The 27,742-nt window shown below is 34.7% G+C and overlaps 1 protein-coding gene across 1 annotated transcript in view; it reads right to left on the bottom strand.

Annotated features, from left to right (window-relative positions):
- The window catches only part of FAM120A (family with sequence similarity 120 member A), a 63,307-nt gene that overhangs the window by 14,193 nt on the left and 21,372 nt on the right, over positions 1-27,742 (bottom strand). Inside the window, exons 4-12 of the mRNA XM_087709078.1 lie at positions 14,439-14,567; positions 14,034-14,130; positions 12,637-12,734; positions 12,230-12,510; positions 9,961-10,048; positions 7,700-7,924; positions 6,487-6,661; positions 2,388-2,637; positions 1,295-1,409 (exon numbers count right to left, since the gene is read on the bottom strand). Coding sequence (XP_087565204.1) covers positions 1,295-1,409; positions 2,388-2,637; positions 6,487-6,661; positions 7,700-7,924; positions 9,961-10,048; positions 12,230-12,510; positions 12,637-12,734; positions 14,034-14,130; positions 14,439-14,567 — 1,458 coding nt within the window. The remainder of the gene's footprint in view (positions 1-1,294; positions 1,410-2,387; positions 2,638-6,486; positions 6,662-7,699; positions 7,925-9,960; positions 10,049-12,229; positions 12,511-12,636; positions 12,735-14,033; positions 14,131-14,438; positions 14,568-27,742) is intronic.

Here is a 27,742-nt window from a genome sequence, read left to right as displayed (position 1 = left end):
GATTTGAATGTTATTATTTTCTAAATTTGAGAATCTTTTGAAATTATACATTAATTATGTCTTATGTGAGATTTTCCAGAATAACCTTGGGAATGGAAAATGATATAAATGGTTTCCACAACATGGGTATAACCATATTTGGGTTTCTTGCTAAAAGGGGCCAATTCAAATAAACTTTTAAGAAACTGACTAAAAAATACTGGTTTGAATAAATCCACCAGAAACTGGATTAAGTCCAAGGTGGAATTCTCTCCTCTCTGTTGCCTATTTCAGTGGAGGAAATGCAGATATTTTCAGCTGAAAGTGTCAAATACTTGTACTTTAACCTTTTACTTGAAATTGTTATTTTTTTAAATAAAAGCTGTACAGTTACTCCTGTACAGATCCTTTATCCTATCACATATTTATTTAAACATTTTAATTATCAAGGTCATCTCCATTGTATATAGTTGTTGACAAAGCAAGGAGATAAATTAAAAATTAAATTTATTTAACTTTCATTACAAAATATGTAGGGACTTTAACGCAAGGAACATGACTACTTCTAAAGCAAAAATTGGTAAAATAGTGTTTTTCTATGATTAAAAAAGAATGTCTTGGAGATATCATTAATACTTAGGTGATCTACTAATTAACAACAGTTCTTAAATGCAACAAAAGCTTTCAGTATATACCATGCATCCATCTATAAATTACTTTACTGAAAATGGATGCTTAATCTATTTGAACAAGGCCATGAATGAATTTTAAAATGTGATAGTAAATTATCATTTTAATAATATTAATGTAATTGCTTTAAATGGAGAAATTCAAATGAAAATGAAAACTGGTACTAGGATTTAACTGTACCCATCCCATTATTGTATAGTCTGCTGGTGATCAATATGCCTAAGTAACAATTTCTCTGATATTATTTATTTAGAAGTATGTATGTGGAGGTGGAATCTTGTGGAGACATGCAGGTATTCTTTAGGAAAAGATAAAATAAAATGAAAGTGATGATTTAAAGGTTAGAGCTCTGAAAGCCATTGATATAAAACAAAAATGAATATAGTATCAGGTAAAGAAAAGCAAAAAAACCAGCACATTTCCTCTGAAAATTGAAGCAGATTTCATTATCTGCAAGTTATTACTGAGCTGGTGTTGAAGGCAGAAACTCTTCCTGTCCACATACTATTTTGATGAACAAGTGGATGAAAATAGAAAATACTGAAAAAATAAAATAATATTGCTTTGCAAAGCGCTTGAAGTAATAAGGATTAAATGCTCCATAAAGGCCAACTTCAGAAGTCACCTTTAGTTCCTGCAGTTGGTCAGGTTCATAGAGTTTTGGAGATAAAGCTTGAGCCAAGAAGGCATCAAGTTCTTGGCGACGAAGTATCCGAACTCCAGGCCACTGCACCATATATCTACAAAGACAAAGAACTTTGGGTAAACCATTTCTGAAAAGCTGTGTAATACTTCTGAAGTCTGCATACAACAATGTTTAAACAAGATACAGTGTTAATTAAAGCACTGTAATTACACCCAACGTGGATCCAAACTATTGGTGTGGAAAATTAAGCCTATGAGAGCAAGAGGCAGAAAAGTCAGAAACTGTTCCAGCATAATCTAGAACAGGAAAGAGGTACCAGGAAGAAATCAATGGAGAGCTTCTCCTTCCCCTTTCTTTTTATGAAAGAAGGCCTTAAATTTGTGTGAGACATGTTCTGAATTCAACTCATGATTTTACAAAACTGAAACCTAAATATGTTATTTTGATAGAAAGTACTTCTATAGGATATATTTAATAAAAGATTAGGATTTTTGGTTTTTTTAACATTCTGGATCCTATGTAGTCTTCCTGTGATAATTTTAAAAAGTCAGTGAATATTTAAGTTAACTAACCTAACTAAAATCATGGCAGAAGAGGCTTAAAGCAATCTGGAACTAAACTAAGCACATCATTTTCAGTGCTAGAATCAAACCAACATGGCTGAAAATCAAGAACTGTTCACCCTGGGAGCTTTAAGATTGCCTTCTGTAAACTGCTTTCTATTTATATTCACCCAACATATTTTCAGCCTACATCCCCATATTATTCTCTTTAAACTAATTTGTTTTTTCCATTGTTCCTAAAAAAAGAAATGATGCTTTGCTACTTTCTCCACCCCAGTAGGTATTTCCATGTATTCCTCTTAATTGTTGTGTAAACTAAATAACAAACTTTTAAGTCTTAATTTGCTGTGTTTAGTCTAGATAAAAATGTCAGTTCTACGAATTATTTACGCTAAGTCACATTAAAAGTTCTATCAATAAAACCGTAATATTCTTACATAATTACATACATACAGCATTATCAAGAGGAATTTTTACCATATGCTAACATTAATCAAAAATATACTCACCTTAATACACAACAGAGCACCATTAGGTGAGTGGGCACATTAGCTGGATTTAGCATTGCTGGTGTGTCTGACCTCATACAGGCCAAGAATGCCCTCATTCGTCGATTCTTGTCCTCTACTGCTTTCCCCAACCAAAGCTTCTTCAAATTAGGGCAAGTCCATTCCCTAAATGCAAGTGCTTCTACTAACTCGGGAGTCTGGGGAGACTTTCCTTTGTAAGCAGCCCATTCTTTAATTATCACTGGTGAGACTGTAGAATTTTTTTTAAAAAAGGAAACAAAATAGTTTATGCACAAATGCCATTTTGCCCATACCTTTTGTTGTTTATAACACTTAAGACTTACACTAGGAATCAACCTCAAAATATTTGCTTTCTTACACTGAACCTGAACTCCACTTGTAACTTACAAAATGCATTCTCATGGACAATGTCTAGCCGCTACTCATATAACACCTCTCTATTTTTTGATGAATTTTCTGAATTTTAGTCCACCAAGAAGCTATAAAGACATAACATGCAGCAATTGCATTTTAGAAAGTTTAAAATCTACAGTGTCTGGGAAGGTCTTTGTAAATAATTGCATAACCACATCATGTGGATTTCAGGCATTCCTCCTTGAGGAGGGTGTTTTCTAAATATGAAACTATGGTAAGGAGGTCCTGAGGAAGTCCTCTGAAGATGAAAGTAAGAAACTCTGAGGAGATTTTTCACTAGATAGTTGGCAGTTTAGTTGTTCGTGGCTTTAACAGTTAGCAATAACATTTTGAATTAGGCCTGGCAGCCAGTACATGGTGGAACTGCAGAAACCTCTCTCGATTAATAATCTGGTAGATGAATTTTGGAGTAACTAAATTCAAAAACCATATGCACAGATAGCTAAATGTTCATATGTTACTAGCCCATGTATAAAGTACCCCAAGTTAGCCTGCCCAAGAGGGCTGCAGCTTGTGTATCAAAACCTGCATATCAAATTGAGCTGATAAAAGGCAGCTCTAACCACTGAGGCCATTTGTATCTCCATTGACAAAAATTCCTCCATAGCAGAATGAAGAATATGGATGGATGAAAAAAGAAACCCAACCTATCCACCTCCAGGATGCTTAGAACAAGCTTTAATTTATTAGCCATCATGAAGCCCATTATCCTGCTCAGGGACCAGCTTAAAAAATTCACTATGTCTCCTTGATTATATGAAAAATAGTAAGTGGCATTTCATACTAATAAGCATTGAACAGGACAAAACTAAACCCTGAAGTACCTTGTGAATGCCACAGAACAGAATAATAATCACCCAGCTTCACCTTATGTACAGTGAATCCAAGTAGAAATACAAATACCCAAAGGCTCCAATGATTAATGGTACTGAAAACTACTAAGAAGTCCTAAAGAAACAATATTCTTGTATTCATCTATTTCTTTTCTTTCTTGGTCTTTATGGCAAACTCATCCCATAAACTAATTAAATCAATCTCAGACTCATCATTGTTGGAGCCCTTAGTCTGGTAATGCTATGTATTAGCTCCAACCAAAATCAGTTTTGAACATTTGAATTCTAGTGGATGGTTTAATCTTCACCAACCCAACAATTCTATGAAACTGCAATATAAAAGGAAATATGATATTCCTTGAGTTGAGGTCAATATCCTGATGACAACAACCCAATAGCTTTCTTGGCAACATAAGTGGTTCACCATTGTCTTCTTACAGATGATTTCTCAATCTAGTCTACAGTTTTGATATTCATTGGTAATCTTCTATCAAGGTACTAATCAGGTCTGATTCTGCTTAGTTTCAAAGTCCAAACAAGGCTTTATAGTGCTATTTGATGTGGTGTGCTAAATTGGAATTTTCAAGATAATTATAGTGAGCTCGTCCAAAATATGTAATGGGAGTTAATAGGGGAGATGGCTACTACCTCAAAAGTGCAAATTATCAGTGGGCAGGATTGCTAGTTTTACAATGGAGCAGCAGAGGGTAGTTTTAAACATGATTCGGCTCTTTCCAGTACCAACTGTTCATGATAATCAATGCAAAATAACACACTGATCTATGCCCTAGCTTCTTTTCTGCAATGAGAATAAAGTTCCCATCCACAGAAGGACATTTTCATTGCCATCTCCCACTGGAATCTTCGTGTCCTCCATCTGCTCCTGTTAGGTAATCATAAGGGATGATATAGACCATGGTAAAAAGGTCTGAAAATCGAGGGATACATTTGCAGAAACTGCCCCATTTTTTTTTGCATGAATGGAAAAGTGATTAGGATCCATGCCAGAATACGTATCTTAACTTTCTCCAATGTCAGAAGCACATCTGATTCTGAAATATTTGGGAAATGACCTGGTATATAATAATTTGAACACCTCTTTGCTTTTTGTAATTTTCTTAGATTTTAATATTAATATAGCAACTAAAACATGCTTTCAATTTCTGCCAAATTAAATTAAATCCTGTATAAATTGCAAACAATAACTGAAATACAAAACAGCAGGAAAAAATAATAAAGCCAAACTATGGCCAGAATTACAGACATTTAATATTTATAAATCCAGGTTGCTATATTTTTCTGGAAAGGAGCATAGTTCAATGAAAGGAAAGTGTGCAACCTTTCCGCCTTTTTATTCTATTCAAAAGAATGGTTATTACACAACCAGTGATATTCATGACATTTTTGTCACTCTTCAAAAAATTACTGTTTTAGTTCAGGACCATTTAAAATCCAATTAAACTCCAACCCATTATTGTTCTGATAAGGACAAAACTTGGTTTGATAAAGATTGAGTTCAAGCCAAAGCTACAGTGACTTCAGCTTATAGAAATGCCTAGTTCTATAATGATCTACCCTCTCATGGACATTTTCTTTTACTAAAAAAAAGGTTATAGAAAATGCCCAAGAGAGGAAGAGAAAATGTATTCATTAGTGAATGGGACAAGGGCTCAACGAGCACCAAAAAATAAGGGTGATCATCTATTCTGGCATCTTTTTTCTCTCTTCAGATAAACCTAGCTCCATGTTTTAATGATTTAATTTCTTCAGAGTCCTGGAAAAAATATTTTGGCAAACTATTCAGTGCTCCTTTTGGAATGGATTCTCTTGGCATTCCTTTATCTGCTTCTTTACCCTGACTGATCCCTGATCTCAAAGCCAGAAATTAAAACAAACAAAACCCATCCCCCTAAATTTTCATTTGAAAAGTGGCAAAAGCCCAGCTAAAGATATGATTTTGCCAGATTTGCTTAAAATAAATCTTGATGGGTGGAGCTGTGTTAACCTCAATTTCTCCTGCCATTAATAACTCTATCTTTCCCCAAGCTTAATTTTATCACTTTCCCATTATACAATGAAGTGGTCTGTTCCTATCTAGCATAGGGATGGAATTAATATTTTCTTGTGTAACTGAAATATTCAGAATTTTTTTTCATAATGGTTACATTTTAAGAAAACCTATACACAAATCTACTAAATTATATATAGTGGGGCTATGCATACTTTATACACATCAAATACCTTCATTCCAGTCAAAAGTAAAATCAATACAGTATAAATTTATAAATTTGAGTGGAGCATCATGTAAGTCATTCAAAAAAGCAAAACACTTCTCTTGATTGGACTGTTCTACGATTCCATGGTGTACCTACTTGAAACTACTAAAATGTAACTTTCATTATTTTAATTTGAAAGATTTTGAAAAATATAAATAATTTTAAATGCTATATCTCCTTGGTTATGGATGGCCTACGCAAAATTGTCCATACTCCTGATGAATATTCAGAAATTGCAACCAATCCAGTGTGATGTTTACTGTATTTTAATAATTAAAAGTATTGTAGTGCTTCTAATTCATTCAGAGCATGATTCAAAATGCTGATTTCCAATCTTGATGTTCTACCTGCTGTTTAAACATTGCTTCACATCCCCAAATTCCCCTGCACTATAGGTACAAAAATGCTGAGCAACTGAAAAATGAATTACCTTGGCAAATTATGGCTTTTTTATATTTGCAAATTTAAATCAGTTTATTCTACATAACTGATGCAAAGATTAGATTAGTGATATTTCAAGTGATTTTACCATTATAATAAAAGACAAATACATACATTCAGGAGGAAATCTGTTCTTTCTAAAAGCAAGCCTCTCTGTTTTTTTCCTGCTTTCTGCCAAACTAAACAGGACTCCATAAACATACTGACGAACTGGCCTATAAAGAAGAGCAGCAGGAGGCAGGTCTTTGTTTGCTTCATCTTCAATAGAAACTGCAATTTTAATCTCACCCTGTAGATGAACAAAATGATGAGCAGCTTTTAGGGATCTTATTTATGGCATGGTATCTTTACCTGCTGAAAGGTTTACAACTTTCAGGAAATAATTATATGATGTACAAATGTGGTTCCTTTAGTATTTACACAATAACTTTAATACCCCAACTCCATTCACCACTGCCCTTTTAATTTAAATTCAGTTTATCTAATTTCATTTTCTTGTTTGTATGCAAATGTATATTTATAATTTAGTTATATTTCTAAAATCCAATTCTATAAAGCCACTGTTTTCAAATATATTAAAAAATTAGATCTCATTTGATAGAAATGTGATTCCAAAGAGTATCACTAAGTAACATGGTAGCATGTAAGGGAGATATGATTTGGGCAAAATTTAAAAATATGTGAAATAACACATTTTAAAATAGATAAACTTAAGAAGGAGCTTTGAGATTTGTTCTGAATGAAAAATGAGGATTTACAAAAAATAGACATTCAGGAGGATTATCATATATACATATGTAATCAAGAGAAATTAAACTTATCAGAGGTAATTAGCCAATATATTAGATAGATAAGTAAAAGATAATGAAATAAGAGGGTTAAAAATAGTGAAACTTAAGTGAAACATATTAGAAGGGGAATTAGCATAAAGAGAGTTGTACCGATTTGAAACTGCTATAAGAAGGAACATGAAGTTCCAATGTATTGTGTAAACGTAGTCTATGTCTAAGTTTTTTGTATTTGTATGTTTGAAAATTAAAAATTAAAAAAAGAAAAGAAAAACAAGGACTTAAAAACAACCTAACACAAAATTTGTTTTGGACATATATATTCATCCATTAAGACAATTGGCATCGAGCTAGGAATAGGATTGATCTTGTAAAGTACACTATCAAAGGAAACCCAACTTCCTTTAAAAAGTACTGTGTAAAGTGAATAAATGTGAACCAAATATATTGTTCATTTTACTAAATCAAATTTTCTCCAACACATGAACCAAAAGCAAAAGATAACACTAATCTCTGGAATTCTTGCCAGAAAATCTTACCTTAGTTAGGATATGAAATATGTAGGGATACATTAATCCTTTTTTGTGTCTGTGTTCTGCTACTCTTAATACTTCCGGTGCTACAGGAGGTAATGGAGGAGTGGTAATATCCATATGGTTCCTGGTGGGCATTGACAACAGACATGGGATTTGTGCACTACTGGTTTGGTTCCCTTTAACTTCAGCTGCCTGATTCCCTGAAGAAACAGTAGAGGAACCTTCCACCTACAATATACAATAAAATCATTTTTACAATGAGAATATTGTGAAATCTTAAGAACCAGAAGGCTGTATGTATATTCAATCACATTTGCAACACATTTACAGAAAATAGAACAAACAACAATTTTACAGCATAGAAGAGGTGAAGCTGAGAATGAAGAGACCATGTCTTCATAATGACTTCATTCTTCTATAATTGTATAATATTCATGAATGATATATCTTGAACAGTTTGAATTCCTTTTGATTTTTTTATAAATGGCTTGTTTAGAATTCTACATCCGAAATAAAGTTCCTAAACATTTAATATTTTATAAAAATTAATATTTTGATAAAAATTGCATTGCCGTTTGTATATCAAGCATTACCGTACTTTACCGAAAATAAGACAGGATCTTATTTTCTTTTGACTCCCGAAATAAGTGCTTGGCCTTATTTTTGAGGTCTTGTTATTTCTGAGGTGCAGGAGGTCCTTTAACCTCAGCCCGTGGCCCACAGATCAGCTGATCCAGAGAGGGCAAGAAGTTCTGTCTCTGTTTCTGGCACATTCTTGCCAGGCCTAGTGTCACTGGGTCTGCTGCTCTTTTTGTGGCAACCACTAAGACTGGGGGGAGGGGGTAGCTAGAGTTTGCAGGAGCTGCCTCCATGAGGCCATTCCGCATGGAAGACAGGTTCTGTGGGACATGTTCCTCTCTCTCCCCCAGGAAATGGTGGGGACCGGCTGCGCATGTGTTTAAATATTTTAGGGGAGGGCTTATTTTAGCACATGCGCTCAAAAGCCCGATTGCACTTATTATTCGTTTAGATCTTATTTTTAGGGAAACAGGGTATTACTTTTATTCTGCATTCTTTATTTACTATTTAAGAAGTCATATATTTTTCTACTGACTGAACCAACTTATGGATTAAAGAAGTGGGGATAGCAGCTCCCCTGCCAATGGAGGAAATCTTGATGTTAGACAGATGCTAAAAACCTTGACAACCCACTGTGTAAGGTGAGGTCAGGGTTTGTTGGTTTTTTGCATTAGTGCACATTTTTGCATTATGCACTGCACATTTTTCAACACTAGATTTAAAGTGATCAGTTTGAACCATTACAATATACACTTGAGGAGGAACAAGGATATGAGAGAAAAGAAAAACTAAAGCCGGGTGCCTCCTCTTTGATTTAGGACAGTGTAATTGCCAGGGATGATGATGAGTATTTCTATATGTGAATCATATATAAATCAACCTTTCTAGACTAAGCCTTCCTTTTTTTTAAAAAAAAAAAAGATATTTTGGCTAGGTGATTTTCTTATCAGTACAAACTGATTTTAAAACCTTGTATCAGTCATATTCTTTAGCAGGAACAGCTAAAATGGGACACTTAACAAGATTCAATTATATAAAGTAGTATTCTTAGATAAGCCAAATTTTAAAGAAAACTAGTTTATTACAGTTTTTGAATAAACTTATCGTACTTTGTTTTTCTATTTGTGCCCTTGCCACGATAAACATTATTCTCAGTAGGAAAATAAAAATAAATCTGGTTACATACTGCAGTTATTTGTTTGATGCCATAAAGAATAAATAAGTATCAGAATCTCAAGTCTATTCTTCACCTCTCCTAAAATTACATTCATTATTATGCACAGCAAAGTATATCACTTAGATGCAATCTGATTGTTCCCTACCTCAGGTAACGTAATTCATGTTTTTACTGAGAAATAAATACAACAGTTCTACACCAGTAAGCATAGAAAACTCTCTCATTAATAAAACTACTTCATTGGCAGTTTTAGATTACAACCTGCCCAGCCTTCTAAGCATTTGTGGACACTAGTGACTACTTTTCTTCTGCTCTAGTCAAATAGCAGTCAGAGAATATTTTTTTCTTGTACAGAAGAAAGCGAAAACATTGCTTCACTGGTCAGTGGATGGAGCTCAATTTGTATCATCCAGGAAAAATGATGGGTTCATCTTTTAGATGATTCTGTGTCCGCTACCAAATAATCATTAAAACATATACACAAAGTTAATATTGTTCAAAACACTACCTTTGATTGGTGTCCTGGATCCCCACATGCTTGATTTTCTGACTGAGTTCCTATTTTTTCCCAATTCAATTTGTTTCCACCGACATGACTGAAGAGAGAGTCAAAAAAGCCCAGACAAAAAAAAATATTGTCAGGATTATAATGCAAGACTCTATAAAAGAGTATCCAGGCAAAACACACATTCATTTTGTGCTATGCTGACTCCAACTATTTTAGAATAAAATCAAAGTAACATGTTCTTCTCTTTCAAAGGGCTGTGATAGCTTGATTCTGAGCAACCAAAAGGGCTTTCTCTCTCTCTCTCTGCACCTTTCTCCTTCAATATGTGTGGCTGCATACTGAAAAGCCATTCTCTTTCTATAGATAGTCCTTGGTCTATGACCATTTAGGCAGTGTCTGATCAAAGTTATGATGGTGTTGAACTAGGGACTTATGACTAGTCTCCAAGTTATAGTTGTTGCAACAACCCCACGGTCATGTCAATGACACTGGTTAACTATCCCCACTGCCTACTTTCCTCCATCTGTGCCCTGCACTTCAGAGCTCTACAACCCTAAGTTGATATTTGCTGCCTTCTTGCTTGCAGCTGCTAATGAAGCATGCCTGGCCTGGCCCTTCGCAGAAGGCTTTCTTCCCTAGATCTTACACAGTAGTGTTGTTGCAGGGCCTGGAAAAGATAGCCTTTATCTGGCCAGCAGCTGCTTCATAAAGGATGAAGCCAGGTACACCTCGTCAACAGAAGAAGCAAGGAATGGCAAAAGGTCAGTTGGGGCAGTGGAGTGCAGTAGGGCACTTGGAGTACAAGGTGGTAAAGACAGCTGGGTCTAGGCTGGAAGTGGTGCACTTTCCAGAAGCTCCTTTGGCCACATTGCTGGATCAGGCTGGGGCTAGGCTTCATGTTATGCTGCAGTTCAGGGGCTCTTCTGAGAACTAGAGAGCTGCAGTATGCCAAGAAACCAATGAGTAGCAACATAGTCTTTTTCCAGCCTTCCTGCACTGGAACACAGGCATGGATTCAACATCTTCTTTGTCCAGCCTCCCTGAGCTTGCATCATACTGCAGTATCCCAGCTATCTTCCCTCATTCCTATGGTGTTCCTGCTCACCCTACCTGGGACTTCCTATTTCCTGCTTAATGATCTGTATGTATGGAATTACAACAGCAACTATGACTACTAATTGCTGTCACTAAGCAATGTGTTCATGTGAGGATACACATTATGATCGCATCACTTAGTAACATAAATTCCTGTTCTAATTGTGGTTGTAAATCAAAGATTACTTCAGCAGGTGAAATAGCATTTTCAGTTACCATTCTTGGTATTTTGCACCCAAGCTGATGTCATGATGATGCCAGTAAGTCCTTTTAAATTAGTTAATTGATTTAAATATGCTTGTTTTACATTGCTCTTTTAGAGTGGCTGCTTTTGCATATTTGCATGATTTGTTTATGTCATATTAATTTGGAGGATTTTAAGGAAAGACTGGAAAGCCACCTATCTGAAATGATATAGGGACTTCTGCTTGAGCTAGACTAGGAGACCTCCAACGTCTGTTCCAGCTCTATCCTGATTGACTAACTTATTTTGATTAGTACAGAGCAAAACTATGGTTATGTCATCATTACTCTGAAATTTGTTTCCATTCTTCTGAAGGCTTTAGTTTAATATTATTTATATTAAATTTTAAAGCTTTTGACACTTCAACCAGTTAAGAATAAAATATTATTTTAAAATATACAAAATATTTCACAAATACTATATACTTTTTCAGTAATAGGACCAGTGTAAAATATTTTGCTGAGGCAACTAGGAAAATGTCATTTTAAAAAATCTTTTCCTTTTCTTGATTAAAAAAAATTCATAAGTAAAATTGTTACCACAAATAAGGATTAATTTACAAATAACAAGAATGAAGATAATAGATCGTAGGGATCCCACAGAAATTGATGGGCACAATGTGATCTTCCTCACTTTATCTCGTCTTACCAACCTGAGCATGATCTTTAGAAGTTTCTTTCAAGCAAAAGGGCACATGTCAAAGATCCCTTAATTAAGGAATTCCCACTCTATGTTCATCAAATTTTACAGCTCATACCATTCCCCCAAGATCCCTCTTCTACTTTTCAATATTTTTCATGCTGAAGGTCTGCTGAAGAGACAGCTGGGAAATCTTCCACCAAACAGTTATTTGCCCAGATCTGGATCCATCTTAACAAATGTGAGGCCAACAACAGGTTGCTTTATGTTGCTGTCTTTTGTTGTACTTACTTCACAGCACCTCCGCCGCCTTCATCATTATCTGAGGAAGATGACGTAGAAGAGGCAGGAAAGTATGTCGAATCAACATGATTGGGGCTCCCACTCTGAGCTGGGTTTATTGGAGAGGATCGTTCATATAATGGAGTATGTTTTCCTTCATGAGGAATGTTGCTGTAATTCTGCTCAGAAATATTTTTTCCACTTGTATCCAACGTGATGGCAGGTTCTGACAGACTATAGGGATATGGGCCCTGACCCTGGGCGTTACCATGACTAGAGATAGGCTGGGCCTAAAAGAAAGTATAAATTAGGCCATGTTTTCTTAAAAGTTGTGCATATTGCCCACAAGCATATACATGCATCATGAGTTCCAACAGCAGAAGGATTAGCAGAAAAGGGGGAGGGGATGTACTTGCCGCTTGCTTTGCTTGCAGGGCAGACTGTGGAATGTTAAGCATCTGATGAGACACATATGGTGGCATTATACCCGGCATTCCCAAGTGATTTGGTCTGCCTGTTTAGGGGAGAAAACAAAAAGGTTTTCCCCTCTTACATGAAGTGTAGTCCAATGTAAATCTGGATGATTATTTAATATGAAAATAAAAGATCTAGGTCATGGTGTTAGGCTTCCATTTTATGTTTTTAATTCTGACCTGAGTTATTTATTTTTGTCTACTTCAAATTTCAGAACTTTTGTCAATTTCTGTTTCATTGTTGCCTCTTTCAGGAAAGATTTTCTATGCCGAGTGCCAGTTTTCTGGCAATCTCATGTTCTTTCCAAAACACTCTCCTTTTCTATTTACATAACAGATCCAGTCCCACCATTTTAGTTTTTACTGTTTCTTTTTTTTTTAGTAGAAAAAAAGTACAGTATACAGGTACTGCATCTGATTTTGTTTTTAGAACTAGAAGCATAAAATCTAGGGAGTTTATTATAGTAGTAAACAATTCATAACTCTCTTGAGTCGAGTAACATATTCTCTTATGGTGGTCAGAATTCAAGATTTTAAATGACAAAGAATAAAGTATATGAAGACTACCTTCTTGTACATACTGTGGTCAAGCAGTATTTGTATATTGGTGTTTTTGCTTTTAACTAGCCCACTAAAACTGGGAAAATAAGTCTTATTGTATATAGAACATAAACACATTGCTCTTCCAGTCTTCAGTTTAAGATACAGAAGACAATCCATGCAACAAACCAACATTGCCTCCTTTGTCAACTCAGAATACACTAAATAAATCTCAGAATAATCAGACTATTGTGAAATAGGAAGACAAGTGTCATAATATTTACTACAGACTATAATTTTAATTGTTAACTAAAGTAACATCATCAACCAATGAAAACTGACATTTATTCATTTGCTCCAGTTTTGTGCTTCTATTTTTTTTTAAAAAACCTATTTTACTAATGCAATTAATAGTAAAAACTCTAGCTTTAGATTGTCATGATTATATGGAATAAAATTTATCTGTCTTGATTACTAAGATATTTCATTCTGAGCCTACATAAAATTGTTTGCCTTTCTTTCAAACCGAAGTTTACCTTTGTGTTGAGGTACTACACTGACCAATGAGGCACTTATGTCTACTTTTTCATACATACACTTCAAATAAAATATATTGCATTTCACATTATTGCTACAATTTAAAATACTTGTAATTGTCAACTATTTACAGAATTGGTCTCCTTTTTATAACCTTATAACCTATAAATTATAACCTAATACATCTGCAAATTGCCAGCTTGAAGAAACAGTTCATTTTTAACCAAAATCCTTCAATATCTTACATGAGTATATGAACTTACCTAGGTAATGTGGTGGATGAAATGGCATAGGCTTATTAGTTGCTGAATAATATGCAACTGCTCTCTTAAATCGTTTAACTTTGTCATCCGTTCTAGACTAAAAGAATGTTAAAATTAGCATTTATTAAAATTAAATACACAAATGAACAACCAGTCCTACCAGCTTTACTATACAGTTATAAACTTTTTCCAACTGTATAAAGGCAAGCAGTCAACCTAAGGGTTTCTTTCATAGACAAGCAATAAACAAAAATTCTTCTAAGTTCTGATCATCTTTAGCAATTCTTACAAAGAGAATTATAAAACACAAGTAAAAATAAGTCATATTCACTGCAAATCACAAGTACTGCAACATACTCTTTAAGAACTATATACACCTTTTAACTTTTATTCTTTTTTTTTTACCTGTGAATGTTGAAAAACATCTTTAGCTATGGCATCCAAATCAGAGGTGTCTTGAATATTACGGACATAGTCAGCTACAGCTTTGATCACTACATCACAAGGCGGTAAAACTAACTGGTGTGCTCGTACCTAGAAACACAAACACATGTCAGAACTGCTCTACTCACACTCACATTTACAATAAGTAATAGGGTTTGAATTAAATTCCACTGTAAAATATGCTAACAAGGAATTCTAGTGACAAGTTTAATAAATAATAAATAAATCATTTGAGATTTTTCTGGAATATTTTTTTAAAACAAGAGCAAATTATATTGTTGCTATTCTTCTGTTTTGGCAGATTTGAATCATGTTTCTGTATTCATAGTAGTAATTTGGCAATTAAGTGGCAGCTACCGGAGTATTTCTATTAGGGATATGTGAGCATAATCAAGTGGAGCCACATTTTAAAACTTGATGGCAATGAGCAAGAAGAAAGTTAATGAAAAAAGAGCAATATGAAAGTTTACAAACCAGATAAAATCAATGCTTTAAAAAAATGATTTTAACATTTCAATTATACAGTATCTTGTTTAAAGTTAATTCATTTAAAATGGAATTAAAATACACAGAGAATACATTAATATCTAAATATGTTTTAAGTTCAGCCAACTACGAAGAACTATTAAAAGCTACTTTTTTAAAAAAATAAAGAAGAGACACAAAGACGGGTGGGACAGGGAACATCTAATTTCTACCGACAAAAAATATAATTGGCACAATAAGCCACATAAAATGTTCAGGTAGTCCTTGGCTCATGACCACAATTGCAATAGGAACTTCTGTTGTAAACTGGTGCAGTCATAAAGCAAAATGTCACATGACTGCACTGACTTCTGAGAACACCCACCCATTCTTAACTTGGTCCCTCTTAGCCTTGCCTGAGCCTCAGTACAACAAAGGACTATATTTAAGCCACCCAAAGTTACCCTGTGGTAAGATTTGGGGGGGGGGGTACATTTGATAAATAAGTACAATAACTAGAAGCACTGCCTCCTGCTCCCTCCACCTATCTATCTCCCCAACCCCTCATCTCTGATCTTTCAGCCATCTTGCATACTGGCTTGGGAACAGGTTGTTAAGCCCCTTTTTTCCCCCAGCACCATGATAATTTCAAATAATTGCTGAACAATTGGTTGTTAAGTCAAGGTCTACCTGTATTACTAACAATAGTCTTCTTAGCTGATTTATTAAGACTTTGTAATGTCTCTGTACTTATGTAAATGAAATTCTGGATACTAAAAAGCTGGATTTTATGCATGATTACTGTAAACAACTCTCACTTAAGTGTGCAACTACAGTGAAGTGATTTTGTTTAAGAGTTTCAAAGGAATATAAGGCAAATCAAAACAGATCTAATTCTACAATTCCTGAAGATAGGTGATCAAAGATTTTAGTACATATTCCTAAATTCTATTATTTCATTTCCAACAAACATTTAAACTAATTTTAGCAACTAGAATATACATAGTTGATAAGGAAATATATTAACTACCTAATGAAAAACTTGGATTTAAAATTGATAGACATTCACATTATTTGTAATGTTAAACTTTAAAGACCAAAATTCATAAAATGTTTTCAACACTTCCAGAGAGACAACGGAATATTAACATAATTCTTACATGTATATATAAGCACACATATGTGCAATTTAATCATTTTGACCAAAATGTTATTCTTATTTCAATAATCTATAAATGTAAACCTTATAGCAAATTATTTTCAATAGCGGCAAAATATATAAATCAGAATGAAATTTAGTAAAGAATGGCATGGGTACTCAGTACTTTTCAAACTGATTCGTTTTCAGAACTGATTCGTATTTAAGGACATATTGAATAAATATATTTCTGATTTTAACAGTATTAATGCAATTTTCAGAATGTTTCCCACTATTACTTACATAACCTCTACAAAACTACCTATATTAGGTGATTTTTGGTATATCCATCATGCCTCTATTTTTCCTTTGTATTTCAACATCTCAACCCTATGCAGAGGGTTTTAAAAGCAAGCTACAGAACTCTTGCATAGGATTGCAGCTTAAAACATGTTTTCCATATTCTAAGTATAATGCATTAAGATATTTAAAACACAGGGATGTGGCATATGGATAAGGACACACTCTGCACATTTTATAAAAAAAATTAAATTATTACGTAATTTTTATTATTCAAAAACAGGAAAAAAATAAAACTGTAAAGGTTGCATTACTATACAGTTACCTGTTAGAGTAAAAGGTTTCACTGAACTTAGCGAGCAGACATTTATAGGATGGTATTATACATTTGTTTTAAAAGCAAACCCACAGATCACTATGTGCCAGAATAAGTAATCACAAACAGAAACATACACACACACACATTTTATAATCCCAAACTTGAATTATTAATGTTTTTTTTCAGCTGGATATTATTTTACCCAACAATAAATCTTATTTGTATGCTAATAATAGCCTTTTTTAGTAATGACTGCAAAAATGTGGGGAAGAGAGAGAGCGCTATGATTCACAATTTTAACCTAACAACTCCAATGCTTATATGATAATTTCGTTAAACTGTGGAGAACTGATCCAAAAAAGCAACCTATACTTAAATTTTGCAAATGATGTAATTTATATATACAAATATAAATGGTGGCGCAGTGGTTAGAGTGCAGTACTGCAGGCCACTTCAGCTGACTGCTAGCTGCAGTTCGGCGGTTCAAATCTCACCGGCTCAAGGTTGACTCAGCCTTCCATCCTTCTGAGGTGGGTAAAATGAGGACCCAGATTGTGGGGGCAATATGCTGACTCTGTAAACCGCTTAGACAGGGCTGAAAGCCCTATGAAGTGGTATATAAGTCTAACTGTTATTGCTAACTGCTATTTTGTATCCAAAGTGTCTTTTAGGTTGTTCCTGTCAGCCAACACTTTTTCACAGTTACTGTAAAAGTAATAGATCTAAATGTTTTTAAAATTTCAGATATAAAACAGTGCAGATATATTGTAAAACATCATTACTGGAGGACTCTACACTGAATGAGGTGTGGTGGGTGGTAACTAAGGTGACAGAATTTTTAGAGGCACCCAGATAATCATTAATTTAATGACAAGCAAGAGCTATTCTAGTGTTCCAGGCCTGAATTAAATATAGTTTTGATTTTCCATAGTTCTTAATATTACATTTTTAGTTGTGTTTTTTATTTTACTAAACTGCTCAAAGAAAATTATTGCCAAGTGACCAATAAATTTATAATTAAATAAAAAAGGCAATCCTTCTGGTATTCCAAGGTACAGCTTTAATAGATTATTCCTATTGCCAAATGTCATAAATTCTATATGCTTTCTTCCTAGAAAACATTTTACCCAATTTCAAAACAAGCATATTAAATTTAGGATTGCAATCTTTTTTTGTAGACTTCTCAAGCACTGTATTTCTGTGCCCTTAAATACAAATCTTGTCTGCTTGAAGTATGTCCCAAATCAATAGCAATAGCAGTTAGACTTATATACCGCTTCATAGGGCTTTCAGCCCTCTCTAAGCTGTTTACAGAGTCAGCATATTGCCCCCAACAATCCGGGTCCTCATTTTACCCACCTCGGAAGGATGGAAGGCTGAGTCAACCTTGAGCCGGTGAGATTTGAACAGCCGAACTGCAGAACTGCAGTCAGCTGAAGTAGCCTGCAGTGCTGCACTCTAACCACTGCGCCACCTCGGTTCTAAAAATCTAAAATCAGATTTTAAGACACATAAACATTGAAAAGTGAGTGTTTTATCCAGTATGAGATTCATAAAAATACTTTAAAAATTAAGGCACAGTAATATTACTTTTACATTGAAATTGTTTTAATGTAAGTTTTAATAACCCTATTAATGGCTTAGGCCCAATCACTAGAAGCCAGACCAAATGAAAACATCTTACAATGCTTCCGAAAGGTCCATGTACTTTAGTAAGTCTCCAAGGGAAGAAAATTCTGTAACTGGTTGAGCAGCTACCAAGAATGATTCTTTCTGCAATTCCTGTCATATGGATTCTGCACAAGGATAATACAGTGAGGGGAGAGTTTAAGTTAATGGTATAAATTGTTGCATGGCATCGAAATGAGGCAGACTTCAAGATAGATCCAAAGCAACGGACAGTTCTAAATGGCAAGTTTATACTCTGGAATTAATGTAAGATCTTGACAGCCATTATTCTAATCAGTAGAATAATGTGCGTCAAACAACTTACACCCATTAGAACATGGACTGCTGCCTTCTGTACCAGACGAACAAGTTCAACAACAGTCTTATATGGTTGCTCATATCCAGTGATTCATTCTTTCAATGGAAAAGGAATGGAAAACTTTCAATCTTCAATTGAGGTCTCGTGATAATATCTCAAGACCTTGGAAAACTAAGGCAAATTAATTTTGTTTAGTATTCAGAGGCATTTATATTATTTCTTTCTAAAGCCAATGCCCATATCATGAAAGCCAACTGGATGATCATGGGCCAGTCATTCTCTCTCAGTCCAGTCACCTCACAGGGTTATTGTTGTGGGGAAAATAGGAGGAAGTTGTGTTGGAAATGTTTGCCATCTTGATTTATTTGGAAAAATTAAAAAGGCATGATACAAATACATCAATAAATATGTTTATTGTGATTATGTTAACATTCCTAAACTGATCTAGATTAATACAAATGATTCTTTATTAAAGCATCTGTTACTGCTTAAGGTTAGCATGATCTGTAATATATTTATATGTCTCCCTCGAGTACAAATTGTGTAGCCTTAGCACTAATGTAGTCTGTAACAGCATTTTTGAAAGTCTTTAAGAGAAATTTCATACACAAGGTATCAAAATATTATTGCATGACTACTTCAGCAGAATGCTGGAAATAACTATCATCAGCAACATAATATAAATTGCAGTGAAAAGGATTATATTTAGAATTAATAAAACAAATACACTACACAACAAACTGAACAGTGATGGGGTGTTTTTTTAGCAAAGGAAAGTTAGGGAGAAACAAGATATTAATAGCATAATGTTAGAGAAGACATTACTGGAATACAGAGATATCCTGTACAACAGTAGAGGCAAGCGTTCAGTACAAAAGATTAAATATGTCTTCCAAAAATAATAAATCAGCTGTTGCAGCATTATGCAAAAAAGATGCCTATGTATAGTACAGCCTTCTTAGAATGCTATCAGTCAGATAATTTCAATTGTTTAATTAAGAAATACCATTTCTTCCTACGAGATAAGAGAAACTCAACACTAAACACAAATATACCATATACCGTATTTTTCGGAGTATAAGACGCACCTTTTTCCTCCAAAAAAGAGGTTGAAAATATGGGTGTGTTTTGTACACTGAATACAGCATTTTTGGCCTCATGAAACCCTGCCCCCTTTGCAAAAATGGACATGCATAGGGTTTAGGAGGCCTTCTAAACCCCCTGCACGTCCATTTTTGCAAAGGAGGCAGGGTTTCAGGAGGCCAAAAATGCTGTATTCAGTGTATTTCACAAAAAGTGGGCTGTTTTTTGCTTGTTTTTGTACTCCTCAGCCTCCGGGAGCATTCTACAAGCTTCCCAAAGCCTATGCAAGCCCTGTTTTTTGCAAGAAATGGGCCCATTTTCAGAAAAAAATGGATGTTTTTTGCTCATTTTTGCCCCCCACCCCACCCCCAGGAGTACTTTGCAGTTTTTCACATAAAACAAGGTGTGCAAAGGGTTTGGGAGGCCAGCTGAGTGCAGAAACTTCAAAATCTTGGTGCATCTAATACTCCAGTGAGTCTTATAGTCTGAAAAATATGGTAGTTTTACCTCATCAAATATAATATTTCTTATAGGAGACTTATAATTCCATACATATGGAATTATTGGCATTTCCATTTATTCCTTCTATGCGTTTTAATATGTGACAGTTTTCAGATATTCCTCCCTCAAGGTAATATCTTAAGCTATTGTTTCCACCATTTTCACAGTTGCCAAGGCAAACACATTAATCTATTCAGAACCTATTAAACTCTGTATTGAACTAACACTTTTTTAACATACTTCTATTACTGAAGAAATATATTTATTCTCAGCTTTGTATTCTTGCTACATTCATTGATTTCTCATCCACCTCCTTTTCTCGATTTGAAAACATGTATGCAAGTTATATCTATTTGCATATCAGACCCTATTTTAGTATTTATTTCAGTTCTTTTTTTTGCTAATTTACAGAGGTGGTAGCCATTAACTGAACAGAGTTGTTAGAAAATGTCTTGCATACATACTTTAGTTATATAGCACCACAAGAGGGCACTCTTGAAGCCAAAGGGAATGAATGAATGAACATATTTTCAATCTGCTGTTAAAATGCAATACAAATTGTTTTAATAAAAACTCACTTTGAGAAGTTACCAAAAGAAATTACAGTATTTCCAAATGATTCTCAAATAGATCAGAGATACTAGATTTTATCACATACCATATCAGTAGCACTTGCTTTACATGACTTCACTTCAACACCTGCAGAAAATTCTGTTTCCAGAATTACTATAATTTTGGCAATATATACATTACTATGTAGGTCTGTCTAGTAACGGGGCTGAATTGTCAATCTTGATCCTGGCTGCTACATGTTCACCTGAAGAAGCCTATTCAGAGACCCCTTTTTGTGTTAATTTCCATATAAACTAGGATTCTAAAACAAATTCCAGCTAACATATGAACAACCTTGTCATGATTTTTGTGTGTGCAGATATCCATGCAATTTTATTAAATTGTGGTTGCATGGCTGCTTTGCTCAATCATTATGTGCTGTGTTGTTCACTAAATTACTGCATGGGCAGTGGCTAAAATAGCATGAATAAGTGAAGGGCTCAATGAAATTTTAAAAAGTATTTGGAGAATTTACTCTATCAAGGTACAAAGGGAAAATATCTGCTGCGAACTCTACATAGGTGTCAAGAAGGGCATCCGACCAGTAAATGCTCAGTTCCATTTAGTCACTCTGACTCCACCCTGATAAAAAGGGATTACAAGATCATAAAAAGAAAAAAAAGGCATTTATTTATTACTAAATAATAAATGGTCTTAAACAATTGCTATTTGAATTGTGTGTGGGCTCCATTAGAACAAAGAAATGTGGCATAAGAATAGTTAAAATTTATTTAAAACACATAATTAATAAACATGATTGTAGATGCTATTTTAGGTTTTGAGAGAAAACTCTGCAACTGTATTCTGCAATTCTGTTTTAGATATATAGATATATTTATTTATTGATGGACAAATGAAATATTCATCAATGCTTCATTTTTTCTATACCAATGACCTCCAGATATCTTAGATTTATGTTATACCACCCCCATGGTCAGGTGATTGTAATTTTGTAATTTGGTTGCTATTTACGTTTACAATGGTTGGGACATCTTGCATTCATGTGATGATGATTTGCAATCTTCCCAGCTGGTTTCCAACAAGCAAAGTCAATTCAAAAGGCCAGATTTGCTTAATGATTATGTAGTTCACTTAATGTCAGGCCTAAGGCTAAAAGGAACACAGCAAAATCCAGTCAAGGTTAACCTTTTATTTAGCTACTAGATATATCCTGAGAGATTCTAGGGTGCTGCTGCCTTGAAGCTCTTTACCCCCTCCTTCATCTATTTTGGGACTGCATAGACTCTTTAATCTGGATTGTTCTCTGGTAAAATCTATATTGGCCAAACTGCTATCCATTGATTGTTCAGGTATATATACTATTATACTTAACAACTGACTGATTTATTTAATTACCATGGTAAAAATTGTAATAAGATTGGGACTGCTCACATGAAAACTTGCTTTGTGACTGCATTGACTTATAACAGAAATTCCAATCCTACTGTGATTATAAATTCAGGAGAACAAGTATTGTGCTTATTTACTTAATACCTGATAAAATAGTACAAAATATATTTAAAGAATAATTTAAATTTATTCCAACTATAGTCAGATATGCTTCAGAAATGTAATCTTTTCAATTCTAACCCTTATTCATTGCCTCAGAAATGTACAAAACTTACGAAAATAACTCCATCTTTTAAAAAAGAAATATTAACACTGGACTACAAATTTTATTGTGTTGGAAATCAGAATGTATGATTATTTTAATTAACTAAATTAAAATGATCTTTAGAACATCTATAATTCCAGTGTGATGAGTGTGTGTGAGAGAGAGAAAGAGTGAGAGATGGGGGGAGGGAGGGAGAAAAACCTAGGAGAAAAATCTTACCTGAAAAGCAAAGGGAACATTAGAACCCATTTAGAAAACTGGGTGGCAAGGCAACCGCTATTCACCCTTAAGAAAAGAATTCTCTGTAGAAAATAGCCTACTGTAAGATTGCATTTTAAACAGCTTAGTGTGGCTATGAAACTATTCAGCTGCTCCAGCATAAAGTTTAATGCCCAGAGGGGGAAAAATTCCTGTTAGTAATTATAGTTGCCAACATATGATAATCAGAATCTTGCCTTATGTAAGGAGAAAGGACCCCAAATCATCTACTAGTGGTTATATTCAGCAACAAGCAATGATTACACATTCAAGACTTAAAACCTGTGTTTGAGTAGTCATGCTTTCACATGTTGAAAGTTCCTATATAAGAATGTAATGAGTCACAAGCAATTTTTAACGAAAACAGCAACTTTGCTTCTATGTTCGCCATATTAGATAAACTTTATGATGAAGCATTTAATCCAGGAAGTTACATTAAATAAGAAATTGGTTTTCCTATTGAAAACAGTTCTACTGCTCATTTTCCGACTGCATGTTACAAAGCTGTTGTATTTATTTATTTGTAAAATGTATTAGCCACCCATCGTACTATAAGATAACTTAGGATAGTTTACAATATTAAAATTAAACTGTACAAAACCTATATAAATACTATAAAAATCCTGATAATTAACCTAGTTAAAAGATAGGAGGGAGGAAGTATGAGATGACAGTGTGGAATGTTGTTAGTCTATCAACTACCCCAATATGAAACTGCTCCATTGGAGCCGCAAATCAACTGACAGAACCAGGCCTTCAAGCTCTTAAGGAAAGTCGGGCAGCTTGGAGACAACCTCACTTTGGGTTGGGGGACAAAATGATCCAAAGGATAGGCACAATGGCAGAAAAAGTTCTTCTCTGGACTACACCAATTGGAATACCTTGGCCGCTGGGGCTCGCAGCAAGCCTCTTCTGCTGGCATAGGTGATGTGGGCCAACCCCAGTAGGATAAAATGTCAAGTACCTTGGACCCATGCATGAAGGGCCTTAAATTTGATTGCCAACACCATGAACTGTACTTGGAAGCAAACTAAATTAAATTTAAAATTGTAAATGCAGCCTTTTTAAAGTCCAGATTGCAAGATTTTAGATCTTAGAATCTTCAGTCATAACCACATTGTGGAAATTATGTGAATTTGTGACCATTTATGAACTATAACAAAAGTCAATTAATATGTTACTGAGATACTTCCATGAACTGACTGGTTTAGTCACAGGAGCCAAGTAATGACTTAGTTTATTTATTTATTTTAGTAAAAACTCAATAACAGGTAAAATATTAAGAATCTACAATAGAATTACTTTCTATAGGGAAAATCAAATTTATAGATTATAAGATCCTGGCTGAATTATAAGGGGAAGCAAGCAATTTTTAGCATTTTTTACATTTATACTGGTATTGTACAAGATTAACTTCCAGCTGCAAAGTTTAAATTATTGCATTGTTCTATGGATGAAACTGAAGCATGCAGCATCTTGATGAACCAGAGAGCACTTGGCCAAAAGACATATAAAGTCAAAACTAAGAATTGTCTATCACTTGTACAAAGACTGCTTTGTATTGCCATAAGTAACATCAGAGTAACTGTGCATTTAGTTTTACCCTTGCAATTCTACTGTTCTACTGAACTGAACTGTTCAAATTAAAGAATGTTTTGCATTTTAAATCACTGCAAATCTTACTCTTAACTAACCACATGGAAAATTTATTTAATTAATCAATTTATATGGCTCCTCCTCTCAAAAATGCTACATTGGATAGCTAAAAAAAACTTATCAAAACATTTTTTTTAAAAAAGCATAGACTAAAACAAATCACTGAGAAAAAAACCTAATAAAACAATAAACAGAAATCTGCCAACAAGCCATCTAACCTTCCAACCCCAGGAACTTGAACACATTCAGGTCTTCAGCATTTTATGAAAGAGTCTTAGCCAAACTGACCTGTGGTGTGGTGTGGTGTGTGTGTGTGTAAAATAGACTTTCAGGCGTTGGCAGATGCTGTGATAGAAAGACATACTTTCCATGTCCCAAAAGATGACATTAATTGAAAAGACCTTCTGGTCTGTCCCTTCTGATGAACCTAGTGGGACAAATGAAAACAATTGGAGAGAGGTGATCTTTATACTTGACAACCAGCACCTTTAATTCCATCCTGAAGTACATTAAGAGGTAGTGCAGCTTATAGAGCTGGGTTTAATATAAGGTGCAGTCGAACTGCCTGCACACTCTGAACCAGTTGCATGTCTCAAATGGTCTTCAAGAGGGGCGCTATGTACGGCACAGAGGTGCATAAAGCATAAGCAATCGCAAAATTCTTTAATAATGTAATTCCAGTAATGAGGTTTGGAGAGCAGCAGTAGTAACACTGCTAGTTTTTTTCAAGGAGTGAACCACAAAATAAACTTATTCTCAATATCTGTCATGTTTAATTCTTCCTTTTTTATTAACTGGAGGCAGACAGATTGATATTAATAGTAAGATTAGAAAGAAACATCTCAAAATTTGTTTAGGATCTCTATATCTCCACAGATTTAGAACCTGTAAGGATGTTTTTAGGGATCAATTCAAGCTATGGGTTTTAATCTTTAAAGTCCTTCATGGCATGAGACCAGATTATTTGTGGGACAATCGCTTACATCAGATCATCCCATTAGATCTGGCAGAGAAGAAATCTTGCAAATCCCATCTGATAGTGTTACCCTTGGTGGATTCCAAGAGGTGAGTCTTTTTTATCATTGTGCTCACCATATGACATTCTTAGATGGCTCTACTGTGTTTGATTGTTTTACTCTTTTCAAGATTTTTCAAAAGTTTTTTTTTACTATTTTAGTTTTATATATCATTTTTTATTTTTTTATTTTATAATTTAATAGGTGTTTTTATGTTTGTTGTTTTACTGATTGTTGTACACCATCCAGAATTTCTTGCAGTGTGATTAATAAATATTTAAAATAAACAAAATAGTCTTTTTTATAGTCAGAGAAATAGAACCCGGAAGCATAATTCTTAGTTATTACCATATTTTTGCATTATAATAAGACGCACCTAAATTTAGAAGAGGAAAACAAATGCGCCTCATTTTCAGCCCTTTTCCAGCCTTTTTTCTACCCATTTTTTGAAACTTTTTGGCCCGTTTTGGGGGCTTTTGGGCCCATTTTCGAGGCTATTTCTGGCCGTTTTTTGAGGCTTTTCTTGGCCTGTTTTTGAGGCTTTTTCTGACCCATTTTTTAGGCTTTGTGGGCCATTTTGGGGGCTTTTTCAGCCCATTTTTTTGGGAAAATTTTGTTTCACTAGGAATATGACAGACTACCTGCCGCCACGCACAGTTTTCATACTACTTTGCAAAGAGTGGAACTAGGAAAGGACGTCTTAGCAGGTTCTAAGCCCCTGTGCTCCTTCCTCCCATTTCCTTCTTGGATCTCCCTATGAAGGTGACCTAGCTGCCAATCAAACAGCAAGTCCAAAGGAAGAAAAGATGGTTACCTGGGAACTCTGCCACCCTAAGCTTCAATGCGAATAGCCTGAATAAACAGAGTCAAAGGCCATGAGTCAAGGTAAAGAGGCAAACTAAAAGCAGTCAGCCCTCATTAGAAGAGACAATAGGCAAGGAGGCAGAAATGAAAGAAACTGAGGAGACATAGGCATTTGCTCCTTTCCATCATAGCTGGTCTGAGGTAAAAGTTCTTCAAGCCATTTCCCTATATGGAGTAAATATTGGAAAAAAAGAGGTGAAGAATGAAGAAGCCCAACCAGTAACAAAAGAGAAAAGATGAAGAAAAAGTAAAGACTTTGATAGCAGAAATATAAAAGTTCTATTAAGATTCATTTCTACACTTGTCTTTAACTTTTATTATTTGTAAGCTTCCCTTTTGTAAAGTAAGATTCCCCCATCCGCAGCCATTGAAGGGAGATACAAAACTCTAACCAATTATCCAAATTCCAGTTCTTTCTGTTTATTGAGTAAGTAGGTAGGCAGGAAACTATAATAGCACCCCCAAGCTCCATGATGTAATACCTTACTAAACTAAATAGCATCTAGCCCACCAGACTTATTATTGTAAGAATGTTATCTGCCTACAATTATAATTAGCACCCTCTTTGGGAATGATAGTAGTCAAGTTTTCTTCAAGCCTTTTCTGATGAGATTTGAAGGATAGTTTGGTCTAGTAGTTTGAGACATTAGATTTTCTAGTTCCACCTTAGGCAGGAAAGGAACTTGGCGACTTTGGGCCAGTAACTCTGTTACTCCAACTTAACTCACAGGATTGTGGGGAAAATAGAAGGAGTAAGGAGTATTAGGTATGTTCACCACCTGTTACACACACACACACACACACACACACACACACACACAATGTGTGTGTGTGGGTATATGTACGCATACTGCCCACTCACTAAATACTGAAAGGGGCAGTATGTAAATTTAATAAATAAAACAAATAAGTTGCTTGGATTTGCTTCTAACTAATCCCACATTTGCACAATCAAATAAAGTATAGGTAGTCCACAACTGAACCCAAAATTTCCATTGCTAAGCAAGACAATTGTTAAATGATTCTCCACCCCCCCTCCAATTTAAGACTTATCTTGCCACAATTGTTAGGTGAATCACTACTGTTTAGTAAAATGATTAAGTGAATATAGTTTCTCCATTGACTATGCCTGTTAGGTCACAAAAGGTAATCACATAACTCCAGGACACTGCAACTATCATACATACATACCAGTTGCCAAGTGTCTGAATTTTGATCACATGACAACAGGGGAGTCTGCAACGGTCCTAAATGTGAAAAACAGTCATAGGTACCTTTTTCAGCACCGTTAAGTGTCACTAAACAAATGGTATATGGAGAGGATTATCTGTAGCCAGGACTTTTTTCAAAGTCATTTGGGTTTATTTTGACTTTGTGGCTTAAATACTGGTAGTCCTCGATTTACCACCACATTTGAGCCCAAGATTTCTGTTGTTAAGTGAGGTTTGCCC

This window comes from Thamnophis sirtalis, unplaced genomic scaffold, assembly GCF_051295495.1.
Source record: "Thamnophis sirtalis isolate CommonGarterSnake01/CBP01778 unplaced genomic scaffold, rThaSir2_p1.2 scaffold_3, whole genome shotgun sequence".
Classification (NCBI taxonomy): domain Eukaryota; kingdom Metazoa; phylum Chordata; class Lepidosauria; order Squamata; family Natricidae; genus Thamnophis; species Thamnophis sirtalis.
This window is presented reverse-complemented; position numbering and strand designations above follow the sequence as displayed.